Raw genomic sequence first — 13,231 nt, 5'->3', positions numbered from 1 at the left:
AGACAGACAGCAGCATAAGCGTAAGATGAATGCATGTTAAGTTCCTTTTACTTTTGCACATGAGTCAGGTTAAATCTGAAACCAACCAGATCCCAGCATTATTTATACTTTAGTGCAACTTTGACATTTAGTTGTGGCCCTTTAAGCTGTTTACCTCTTGTCGGGAGAGCATTGTCCTACAATTGTTTTGTAAAAGACTCGAGGTGTTCTGCTCTTCGTAATCCCCATGTGATTGTGTGTGATCGAGCCCAAGCGAACACTTAAAAGCTCCAGCCACTGATGCCAACACTTACATGCTCAAGCTCGGCTCTTTGCATAAGTTTTAAACCCAAGTTCTACATCAATCAAAGTCATAAGCAGTGCAGTGGTGGGATCAAAATAATTTTTGAGTGAGCTAGATTGTCCTTTAAGTTCAAAGTTCGTGTCGCCTTAATTAGTTTAATATACTCGGGTTCGACTTGATTAAATACATAAAATTTCAATTAGTTATGAATACATATGCCATTGATGAATTAAAAAAAAAACGTTATTAGATCGTAAACTTGGGTTGATAAACAATTTGGAATTGAACTTGCTTAATTTATTAGAGTCGATTATTTAACGAGTAGATGTAGATGTGGAGTTGCTCTCAAATAATTCGACTCTTGTCTCACTTTATACTATTCTGGCCTATGTCAGTTGTGCATGTAATACTATATGCGTGGGAGCTTTTGTAATACTCCGGACACAAGTAGAAACTAGATATATGTGGGAGGCCTAGTGTAATTGTTGAACTCCTACTCAGGTTCAAGATAATAACAGTTTATTGTCTATAATTTACAACTTCACAAAATTACTACATTGGAACTTACAAGTTGAACAATTCTACATTTGTTACTCAGGAAAGACGAGTAAATTGAACAATTCGAACAAGACGACTATATAGAACGTATTAGCTGAACTGTGGAGTACATACAGTGGACTTGCTTATGGTTTCACCATAGACATTTTTGCAAACAACAATCAACATTTGGAACCTTTCCTGCATATAAGAGCACCTGCTCCCCCTGTTAATGAGCTCACCAACGAAGATGGTCTTGCACCAAGGCTAGAAGCTCTGGCGTAGCTGCTAGAAGATGCACCTGCCCCTGAAGGCGTGAAAAAGGCTCCGTTGAGCATTAAGTCTCCTTCAGACCTCCAGTTCCATCCACGCCATTCGTCCTCTGGTGCATCCTCGTGTTTAGTAACCTGAAAAACAAGTTACTTCCCCTGTTAGTAGTTTAAATTCATTAAAAGACTATTTTATACTCAGTATCTCATGCTTCTCACCTCTTTGTCGAATTGACCGTTGGGAGCAAGAAACCTATTTCCTTGACTGTTGATAGTAGGAGCTGCACTTCCCCCAATTGCATACATTTCCCAATGAGTATAGTCATTATTCACCACATGAAAGTACCCATGTCTACACCTGCAATAGATCGAATATTTGATTAAACATCTTCCAGAAAATATAAACAGAATTCAATAAAAAGTGAAACTCCATCAGTTAAGAATGTTTTTTCACGCACACATTGCTTTAATAATCACCTTGGCATCCTTTGAACAAGGCCTTCTCCAAAGTGGTTAAAGGCAATAGTCACTTGCATGTTCTTGTCTTGTGTATAAGTATCACTGTGACCCAATAACATAACCTTGTTATGGTGTGTCATATAGTTGTTAGATATTGTGATTGCTGTTGACCCTCTAATGGCATCAATCAAACCATCATTACAATTCGACAAAGAACAATGATCAACCCAAACATGACTTCCTCCAAAAATCGAAACCCCATCACCATCAGAAATTGTTCTGTATCCAAAATGGCTGGGAGAGTCTCTCACATCTGTGTTTCCTCCTTGCTTGCAATCATGTATATTCACACCATGAATTATAATATTAGTCACATATTGAATCGTAATGCATGGCCCTCCAGCAATATGTACACTCGCGCCACGCCCATCTATAGTCTTAAATGAGTTCATCATCAATTCTTCTCGCAGTTGAATCACCATATCGCGTTCAAAAATGATCCATAAAGGCTCATCTTGGATGACACCATACCTTAATGTCCCTGGCTTCGGATTGACAGGATCATCATCTTTAGAGTCAGTAACAACATATATATCCCCATTTCTTCCTCCAATAGCATTTTTGCCAAATCCTATCGCGCAATCTGCTAAACGCTGACGATTCTTTTCCCAGTTCTTGTCACACCGCCAGCAATCATCGATGGGATTTCCTGTACCACATGACAGAAAACTCAACTTCCTTCTAGATGCATTGATACTCCTGTAAAACAAAGATTACCGCGATATTGAGTAAGCACATTTATAGTTACACTGCAACATTTAACAAGGGAATAAGGTGTAATAAAAAGAAAAGCTTTGTAGTATTTCCTTACTTGTGTACTTCATGTACTACTAGCTCAGGATCTTGAACAGGTGAAGACAGAGTAAAGCTTGGACCTACAAGAAGAACGACAAATAAACAAAAGAGAAATACTAAATCCATCTTTAATATCGAGCTTCTTTTTCTCGTAGAAGGAGATAGTAATGTGTGAGGAACTTGAGAAGGAGAATGATATTAATATAGAGGATGGGAAGTTGATGAACAATACTTTTGAAAGACCTGTAGCAGTGTACCCATCTTGCTCCCTAATTATTTTTATTTTCCTATCTGATTTACATATATTAAGTTTTATAACTTTATTTGAGTAATTAGTATAACCAACTTAATAATCCTCAAGTATATTATGTTTCTAACTTGTAATGATGTTATGCAGACAGAAAATGAAAGAAAGATATGACCAGAAAGTAGTAGATTAAGGTTAGTTGATGTTAATAATGTATTAAGACTAATCAGGTTTCAACCGACACTTGTTTGAAATATCTGTCGGTAGTGTTGGATATGAAGTCCATATATATATATATTATTGGAGTAGACATGTATTATAGAGTGTGACATTACAGTGTTCTGTTGCATTTGGTTAAGTTAGTTATAATTGGTTTCAATTAATATACCTTATTTGTTAAAATCTTCATCAACATTGTTATGTGTCTGTTTCATAACAAAGCCTGTTTTGAAGGCGCTTTAATTCCATGTACCTTTAATGGCATTCTTTCTTATACTTTGGCTTTAATATTTCTACCCTTTTGGCCTATATTTATAACTATATAAACCATAAGGTCCGCAACGTCTGCAAGGTTTTGATGAATCGAGAGAATTTGAGGACGTACGCAGGGTACTACGTTCCCACAAAACTGACTTTTAGTCCCTCTGCCACATGCAATGTCTGGCCTGTCTCTACTGCATACTCGTCTACCACGCATGTTTCAAATGTCTATTTGCCATCCACTGAGGCGTTTGAATTCCTGAAAACGGACTCATTATGAAATACAAGGGTAAAACTGTGTACACCGTGAGTTTACATGCTTTCTGCAAAAGGTGATATGTGGTTAGAACATTCTCATGTACCAAAATGCTGGTGTGAAATAGCCCAGGATTCTGATTCAACTATAAAATCTAGGTGGGATGCACTGTTGTGTTTGAATATAAGTCGGCCCTATAAATTTCCCGGCTACATGGAATACAAAGGCATGTTCTCCCATGTGATGTAGGCCCTGTTTTCTTTCAGGATTCTGGTTGTTCCGCATCATATACCTATCTGCTAAGAATGACATTCGATCATCACATATAATTATACAAATAATAATTGTTTAAAACTAGCCCCCCCGCGTTCCGGACTAAATATAACTCCCTATTAGCTAATTTATTACTTGGTCGCTTACATAGTTTATCCCTGCTTATTTTATCTCTTCCGTCAACAGGTAGTAACCCACTGGCCACTCGGAGATCTATGTAGTCTGTACAGACAAACTCATAGATCATCATCTGTTTTTCACAGTGACCATGTTTTTGTCCTGGCAGTGACCCAATAACATTGTCTTTCTTTCTAGGCAACAGGAAAGATTGTAGCATATGTTGCTATTAATTTTCTGAATGTTGAGTACCAAATAGTGTCTGAGAACCTTGGAACAGATGTGAGATAATTGACAAAGTTGTTAAATTGTTCATGGGATTGACCTGAAACAAATGTGTTTCAACTATTTGGTGAGACCCCTGTGCTACATCCTTACAATCCTTGTATTTTTTAATGTACACGCTGATAGAGATATTATTACGGAGTTAAGAGCTTTCTACACAAAAAACGCACAAGAATCATTACATATTTTTATTGATTACAAAAAATTCACTTTTAAAACATTTGTAAATATATTTTAATTATCGTATTAATATAGCAATTACATGAAATTATATATATTTACAAAAGTACCCTTACAATTTCATACTAAAATACAATATAAAAAGTTATAGTGTATTTACAAAAACACCCTTAAATAGTAAAAAATTGTTCATAAGATTATCTACTTTCCTGTGGTAGCGTATTTTAGTATAAAATAGTGAGGGTGTTTTTTAAATATATATAATTTCAGTAAATTTGAGGGAGTATTTATGAGACAAACTCAGGAATATCAATCTCTTAATAATTAATAATGACTAATTTGCACTTTGCACCCCATAACTTTCGCTGAATCTCACTTTGGTATCCGAACTTTGGGACCTTACAGTTTGCACCCTAGACTTAGGAAACGCTGACAGTTAACATCCCTTTGACAGATTAAATGTTAACCCAGACGTTAACGTTATCTTCCACAGGGGTATTACTGGAATTTTAAATTTCAACGAATATAATTGTAAAATGGGTGTATATGTACCTCAAAACTGATCTATTCTTTTACTCTTGCATATTCAGCCATTTTATTTCATTTCTGTTAGTAAAAAAATGTCAATTAAGTGCAGCTGTAATCAATGGACGGTAGAGAGGACGGCTTGGACTGATGCAAATGCGGGGCGTCGTTTTCTTGGTTGTGCTACATATACCTGTAACTTTTTCCGGTGGGTGGATGCTCCTCTATGTGGACGTGCAAGAGCTATCATCCCGGGTCTAATTCGACGAATCAAGGCACTTGAAGGTGAACAAAGGTATCTGGAGGCTTATAATGTCAAGTTACAAAATGAATTGCAGAAGAAAAGGGGCAGCAAATTGGTTTATGTGTTGCTAATATTGTCATGGGCAATTCTGTTGATCTTGAATTTACCCGGAGGTGGGGATAACCAAGACAGGGTTGGGGACAAGCAAGGACATGAAGATGTTTAATATGTAATGTTAATGGATGGAGTAATATGTAATGTTAGTAGTTGACAAGCACATTGAATGTATTACTTGAATTTGGCTACTGATTAATGCATTACTTTAATGTTAATCTTGTTGTTTGATGTTAGTTGATTTGAAAAACAAATGATCATAAAATGACAAACAAAAGTTATGCATTCGATCACAAATCATGTTTTACATAAGTTTTGCATCAGATGGTTACAATCAAGTTTCAAAGATGGTTCATAGTGACTTGATTGAAACACCAACATGTGATTTGTAGCAATCATATTGTTGGACCAAAAACAGAAGTTCAGTTTTGCAAAATAAGTCGCAAAAAAAAACATCAACATCCACAGTTAGACTACTTTGGCTGCTTTCCCATGGTCTTTTGTTTTTTCATGTTTGGAGCTTCTAGTTTTGTGGAAGAGGTGCACTGCTTCTTTGTGGCTTCTTTCACTGTCTGACCTCCAAGTGAAGAACCAACCTTTCCTGAGGGTATGAATGGCTTAATTGTGCCACCATGTGTACCCGTGGCCGGATTGGGTTTTGTTGAGTGCCTTTTGACAGTAACAGCTTTCTTTCCAGCTTTCTTAGCTGCCAACTCTGTATCCTCAGCAATTCTTTTCTCCAAATCATGTTGTATGTCCCTAGCTGCTTGTTCTTCTTGTTCTTCTCTAACCTTTTCAGCTGCTGCAGCCTTCTCTTTTTTCTATTCAGTAAGTGATAACACAAGTAAATAACTTAACTTTCATCTAAGTTGACATCTAACTTAACTTTCAAGTACCTTTTTAGGGCATCCTCTGATATTGTGACCCAACTTCTGGCAATGAGAGCATGTAACATGTTTTTTAGTAGCAACATTGATTGTGTCCAACTCTTCTTGTAAATCCAAATCTATACCACCCTCTTCCTCAACCTTTTTCTTCATATCAACTTTCTGCGTATGAAAAAAACAAGAAAATGGTACTATAAAAGGTAAATTATTTACAAGAAAATAAGAAAACCCAATTTATACCTTTGATTTGCAGCTTCTTTGGTTGTGCCCCCATTCATTGCAGTGTGAACATCTCAATGAAGTTCCACTCCTCTTTAGCATATATGGATTAGAGGGTCTTGTCTCAATGATATCAGTCCTTGTATCTCTCTTTTTCTTTGGCCTTCCAGGGGCTACTTTAATGACTGGGGGTAAAGGTGGGAGTTCTGTAGTATCTTCCCAGAATTCCTCTCCATTGGCTGGGTCTAACACATGATTATAGACTTGCAAGTACCTTTCTTTGGAATAACATTCATGCATGTAATCCACAGGGGACTGTTTTTGGAAAAAAATACAGGCACATGCATGGAAGCATGGAATACCAGTCAACTGCCACTTCCTACATGCACAGTGTTTTTAACTCAAGTCCACAACAATTTGGTGGCCTCCATCTGTCATTGTGACAGAGTATTTATCTCCACCATTCCAAACCGGTCTAGCATTTGCAGCCATCTGCATGGCTCTAGTATAATAGATGTATGTATTAGCATGTAATATACTATTGACAAGAAAATAACATATAAAATAGGGTGTAGCATTTATTAGAGAACATACTTGTGCAATTTTTTCATTGGTCTGGTACAGAAAACATTAGTACTAGCTTCCATTTTTATTTTCCTTCTTTGAATTCTTTCCATGCAGCTGAGGTGAATTGACTTGAACATGGTAATAATACCCATTTCTATGAAATTGTTAATTGCATGGTTGAATACCTCGCAATTATTATTTACAAACATATCTGACTTGCAAAGTTCTCTAAAACCTGTCCTAGTCCATTGAGACCTAGGTTTTTCACTTAACCAATTGTATGCTTTGTTTGATATCTAGTATAAAATAGATTGTTAGAGCATGTTCAACATAATACATGTTTTTACAAGAAGTTCTATGTCCATAGAAATACTCATTTTAGAATGTCCATATGCTTCTTAAAAGTGAACTCAGTAGTTGACCTAGCAGCAAACCATGATGCTTTTCTGATTCCAATCCCTCTATTTCCATGCCATAAATTCCTGTAAAGGTGCATGACACAGAACCTATGTTCTGATGAAGGCACCTGTTTCTCAAGAGCATTAACCAAACCCTGCACAAGTCAGAAGCATTATATACTATATAAAGACACATAGTCTATTAACCTACTACATAAATACATTAAAGACTTACTTTTTGCCTATCAGATATGAAAGTGAAGGATCCTGAATTTTCAATTCTCAAGTCAGTTTTAAGTAGTGACAGAAACCAATCCCAGCTGTCATTATTTTCAGCCTCCACCTGTGCCCATGCCACAGGATAAATGCCATCATTAGGGTCAGTAGCAACTGCAGTTAACAAAATTCCACCAAAAGGCCCTCTAAGATGACACCCATCTAACCCTATTAATGGCCTACACCCTTCTCCAAATCCTTCTTTCAGTGGTTCTAGACACACATAAAACCTTTTAAACCTTCTCCTATTTGTTCCTGTCTCTGGGGGGTCAGTCATGAGTTTGATGGTACTAAGAGGCATTGATCTCTTTAGCTCATTGGCATACAAATACAACTTACCAAACTCTTCCTCATGCTTACCAAGTATATTATCCTTTGCCTTCTTCATGGCTCTGTAGATCATTGACTGATTAATGTTGCACTTGAGATCATTAACTACTCTTGAATGAAAAGCCTTCACTGGACAAGTGGGATTCATACGAATTTCATTCTCATACGCCTCGGCAATCCATGTCGAATTTACTTGTTTTTGGATCCATGTGGGATTGCAAGTGTGGTGGTTATACAATGTCTTTATTTGGAAACTGGTACTCCTTTGTTGCTGAATGCCATAGCACTTCCAACTACATCCATCAGCACAAATCCATTTTATCTTTTCCTTCAAATTTTTTTTCAATCTTATGCCCCTCTGATGAAGAATGGCATGTTGTCTGACAGCTTTCCTAAAAATTGCACCACTGGAAAATAGCATACCAAGGGAAAATTGAGGATCTTTCATGTATGTTACCTCATTAAATTCAGGATATTGCATCTCCTCCTCATCACATGAACTCCATGCCATTCTTTCATCTGCACTGTCAAACCCATCAGAACTACTATCACCATCTTCTACATTATTTGGGAAATGTACCTTCTTGGCTTCTTTAGCATCTTGTCTCTCAAATTCTTCTTCCATTTTCTTCTTTTCTTTTTTCTTGCAAATCCTTAAGCATATCAGGCACTTCATTATCATCATATATATCATCATGATCAACATCTTCACCCTCTCTTTCATCATCTGCATAATCATTTCCTACTGATATATCAGTTTGAGAGGGAGGAGGAGCTTCATTGTCATCATTGTCCAAGATAACAGGAGTTTCTTCAGTATTTTTGAACAAACCCTGCAAATACAAAATATTAACCACACAATATAGAAAGTTCAGAATAATATGAAATTAAGCTCAGTGGCATTCTTACTCTTAGCATAGAATATCTCCCTCTTCTCCTTGTTCTGTAGGGAGGGTTGGGAGGTGAAATTCTTTTAACTCTTCTAGGTGGTGCAGTCACCTCAATCTCACTCGAGTCTAAATTAGAGCTATCTCCATGGAAGCTAGCTTCATCAACATCATCCTCCCTTTCTCCCTCACTATCATTACCAAGAATTATCCTCTCCTCAATTTCTTCCCTTATGTCATCAATCCTAACTTCTTTCTCATCCAATAACATTTGAGTGAAGGAGAAATCATTGTAGTCAATATCACCACCATAACCACCAGGACAACAGTAAATAACTTGCAATCTACTATATGCAACAAGCTCTAGCATCATATCAACATCACCATCTACTGTAATTGGAAGTAAAGCATCGGGCAATTCAGAATCTGGTATATGCATATACAAGTCAAATGTCCCTTTTTGTATCCCTAATTCTGATAACATTGCTTCCAACTCAAACATACTAAGCTCACTCTGACTACACATATCAAAATAACTCAGCACACCTCCTACATACTCTGTACTGGTTTCATTTAGGGAACCACCATGATAGATTTTAACACTGAAATATGGAGAATCATCTGTATAATAGACAACAGTCAATATAATTGCTATAATACCAATAAACAATTGTAGAAGGTGACAATCAGGGGACCACAACCATATTTTACTATACAAAATATTCATATACATGTATCAAAATCACATAAACAAATAAACCAAGTAACATGCATGCAACAATAACCTTAAACATATTCCTCATCTATTAAACTCATCACAGGAGGTAGTATCAAATAAATAAAACACATGTATCAAACACATACTAATAGATATGTATATTATAGAACCTGGATATGGCGGTATTTGGTCCCCTTCATCAGCGGTAACAACATCCCTTAAACGACCTCTCATCTTCGATCACAGATTTTAGTATTTAATCAAGAACTTAAAAGCAGCAATTAGGGTTTTTGTGTTATTAGGGTCTGTAAAATTGGGGGAGAGGACGCAGATGTTATTTTAGCGCCATTTTGATGTAAATGGGTGAATTACATATAACGTCCCTGTCAGATAACGTTAACGTCTGACTTAACGTTTAATCTGCCAAAGGGATGTCAAATGTAAGCGTTTCCTAAGTTTAGGGTGCAAATTGAAATGTCCCAGAATTCTAATACCAAAGTGAGATTCAACAAAAGTTATGGGATGCAAAGTGCAAATTAGTCATTATTAATAGACAAAAATTTTAAGAAACACGTGTTTTTCTGAATTTATTAAGAAAAGTTATATAATCTTAAAGTAAGATTGTTGTGATCTATTTTAGGATGCCTATGTTATATTCAATCACCTCAACGCATGAATTACAAGATTGTGATCATTAAGTGGAACCCTTCGGAATGCAAAAAGGAGCAAAAAGCAATGACAAACTTCATAATATGCTCCGTAAATAGAGTAAATTGTATAGGTTTGGCCGTACTTTACATTCAATTTTAAAAAAATTACCATAGTCACAAATTTTCAAAATAGATGCCCAACTTCATTTCCGTCTTTTAGAATAGTGTCTTCCGTTAACTCCCGACTAACTGGACTAACAAAACGGGGGTAAAATCAGTTTTTTTTATAAAAAACAACAGTCATATTGTGTCTATATATATGTATAACTTATATGCAGAGCCGTGCCTGAAATTTTAAGTGCCCTGTTCAAAATCTAAAAAAGTGCCCTACTAAATTTTTTTTAAAAAATTTACATAAAATAATAAAAAACTAAAGTTTATAAATAAAATATAATAATTAAAGTACAAAAAGTAATTTTATTACATAACAAAAATTACTAAAAACAGTTATACATGTAATTTTTAATATGTTATACTATATTTTAGAAGTTAAATATTTATCTTAAAGAGATAAGTTATACATGTGACTTATGATATACTATTTTTATAAAAAAGTAAGATATAATATTGATAAACAAAAAAGATAGTCAAATAAAAACTAATTTAAACATTAACTTGTAATTTAGATCTTCTAAACCCATTATTTAATTTATTTTATATAAAATTGACTTATTTTTTTATATAATATATACATTAAATATGGATATATTTAAGATGAATAATATACCTTAAATTTGAATCATTATTTGAATGACATAATAATGTATATATTGTCACCAATAGAAAATAAGTATATATAATTATATTAGTTAACTATAATTTTTCATTAAAAGTAGTATTTTACCTCATCATACTAGAGCATTAATGGTGATTTACAATGCAATTTTCAATTTTAAATGATTTTTATATTAGTATTTTTAGAAGTAATATGATTTATTCAAGATAATAATTTAAAATTATTTAAATGTATAATACTTTCCAATTATTTTTCATTTACAAATTTTTAATATTGAAAAAAAAATTACTAAACATTCTTAATCATATTTTAGTATACATATGTATACACACCTGTATATAGAAAACTGTGCCCTGTCATATTTTAGGGCCCTGCGCGGTGGCACCAGTTGCACACCCTCAGGCACGGCTCTGCCTATATGTTAGTGTTTTCTAAAGCTACAGACTACATCTTCAACCTAGAGAGTCTAAAAAAATGGCTTATTGTTATTGCAGGAGGTTTGCAGCTGAGAGATGTGCTTGGACGAATTTAAGAGTTGTTCCCATGGGCAAGCCGGCTATAGATTTTTTCAATGGGTGGATGCTCCTCTATGTAATCAAGCTAAAATTGTGATTCCGGGTCTTGTGAAAAGGTTGAGAACCATGAAAGATGAGCATTTGGTTCAGTTACAAGAAGTTCAGGATAAGGAAAAAAAGAAATGGATGTTTAGATTTGTGTTTGTGTCTGTCATTTTGTGCATCTTTTATTTGTTGAATAACATAAAGGTGCATGTGTAGGTGCAGATCTAAAGTAGGTGGAGTTGTAATGAATTATGGGTGGGGGAGTTGAGATGTAATGAATTGTGCTTCCTGCATTTTTTTTTGTAATGGATTATGTATGGCTTTGATGGTAAACTGCTAGTACTTGGTTGCTACATGCCTTTATTACACTTTTTTTTTATGTACAGCAGATACAATAGATTAAAAAACAACCATGGCATTATAAAAGGATCTCCAAATCAAAAGATTATCCATTACAAAAGGCTGTTTAAATTATATCTCAAAAGTTGTTATACTAATCAAAAGAACATATGACCAACAGTTAGAACTAGTTCTCAATTGGTACCAAAAACAACAGTCAAATTGTGAAATAGTAGGTATGTCTTCAACTAAATAGGATCAATCTTGATATCTCTTGTTAGCCTTCTTCTCTCTAACACTCCTTGCCCTGAGGATCTTGGCTCTTGTTATCACAGTCTTTTGCTTCTTCTGCCATGCTTTTGGTGCAACACCACATGCACCAGTTGGTTGTGTAGCAGAAGTTTGCCCAAAAATTCCTCCCTGCCTATCATTAACTTCATTTGTTGGCTGAGATTCACCAGGTGTGAACTCAGTTGCATTGTTAACCTCTTCAGCCTCTTGCTCAATAAATACGCCTTCCTCTTTGACATTGTCTTCAGCATGTTCAACTCATTCCTCCTCCAGCTGCGCTTGATAATCTCCTTCTTCGGTTGCAATGTTAATATGTCCATCCCCTTGCTCAGTTGTCTACATATGACATGATAACATTCTTGTTCAAACATGGACTGTGTTAGCATAAGCTTATGGGAGGTGAATTTTTATACCTTATTCTTGCAGGTCCTTCGATTGTGATCCCATTGCTGATATTTTCCACATCTCAAGCTTGTTTTCATTCTTTTCAAGGAGATTGCACCAGGTGGAGCAGGTGTGTCATTCTTCTTGTTTCTTTTCATTTTGGGCCTACCTGTGCTAGGCTTCTTATTAGGAGGAAGGGGCTGTGTGTATGCAGTTTTTGCCCAAGCTTCTTTACCATTCATTGGTTCAACATGATGAGAGTAGACCTAAATGTATGATTCAAAATTAGACAATACTAGGATAGTAGTTGACATGAAACTAATGTATGAGTAAGAATCTCTACCTTTTTAAATATGTCAATAGTATAACACTTGTGCAACCCACTCTCTAGACTAATTCCCCTAGAATTCATACATGTTACTGCATGAAAATATGGCACTCCAGTAAGCTGCCACTTCCTACAATGACATGTTTTTGCTTCCATGTCAACTAAAAGTTCTTAACCTCCTGAAGAGGTTTGAACTAGAAACCTTGGGCCTCCTGACCAAGTGACATGGCAACCAGCAGCCTTCTTATTTGCCCTATCACAAGCATAAAATGTTAAAAAAAATTTACATGCTCTAAATTTTATGTGAAAATAATTTACTTACTCATTTAGCTTGTCCAATGAGTTGAGAGTAAATGTCCCATCCCAAGCTTCAGCCTCTAACATTCTTCTCTGAACCCTACGCATAACAGCTGAGTGTATACTTTTAAGCATTGTGATGATTGACAGATGTCTGATTTTGTTAATGCTTGAATTGAA

The 13,231-nt window shown here is 35.4% G+C and overlaps 2 protein-coding genes across 2 annotated transcripts; both read right to left on the bottom strand.

Annotated features, from left to right (window-relative positions):
- Window positions 1-785: 785 nt before the first annotated feature.
- LOC141671804 (putative pectate lyase 22) lies at window positions 786-2,582 on the bottom strand. The gene is made up of 4 exons (XM_074478161.1): window positions 2,420-2,582; window positions 1,567-2,307; window positions 1,309-1,447; window positions 786-1,227 (listed from the first exon to the last, which is right to left on the bottom strand). The coding sequence occupies exons 1-4, from the start codon at window positions 2,527-2,529 to the stop codon at window positions 1,003-1,005; spliced, it is 1,215 nt and encodes a 404-aa protein (XP_074334262.1). The 5' UTR covers window positions 2,530-2,582; the 3' UTR covers window positions 786-1,002.
- A 4,588-nt stretch (window positions 2,583-7,170) lies between these two features.
- Window positions 7,171-8,312, bottom strand: LOC141711897 (uncharacterized). The gene is made up of 2 exons (XM_074514602.1): window positions 7,431-8,312; window positions 7,171-7,350 (listed from the first exon to the last, which is right to left on the bottom strand). The coding sequence occupies exons 1-2, from the start codon at window positions 8,310-8,312 to the stop codon at window positions 7,171-7,173; spliced, it is 1,062 nt and encodes a 353-aa protein (XP_074370703.1).
- Window positions 8,313-13,231: the final 4,919 nt, after the last annotated feature.

Source organism: Apium graveolens, chromosome 1 (genome assembly GCF_009905375.1).
Source record: "Apium graveolens cultivar Ventura chromosome 1, ASM990537v1, whole genome shotgun sequence".
In the NCBI taxonomy this organism is placed as follows: Eukaryota; Viridiplantae; Streptophyta; class Magnoliopsida; order Apiales; family Apiaceae; genus Apium; species Apium graveolens.
This window is presented reverse-complemented; position numbering and strand designations above follow the sequence as displayed.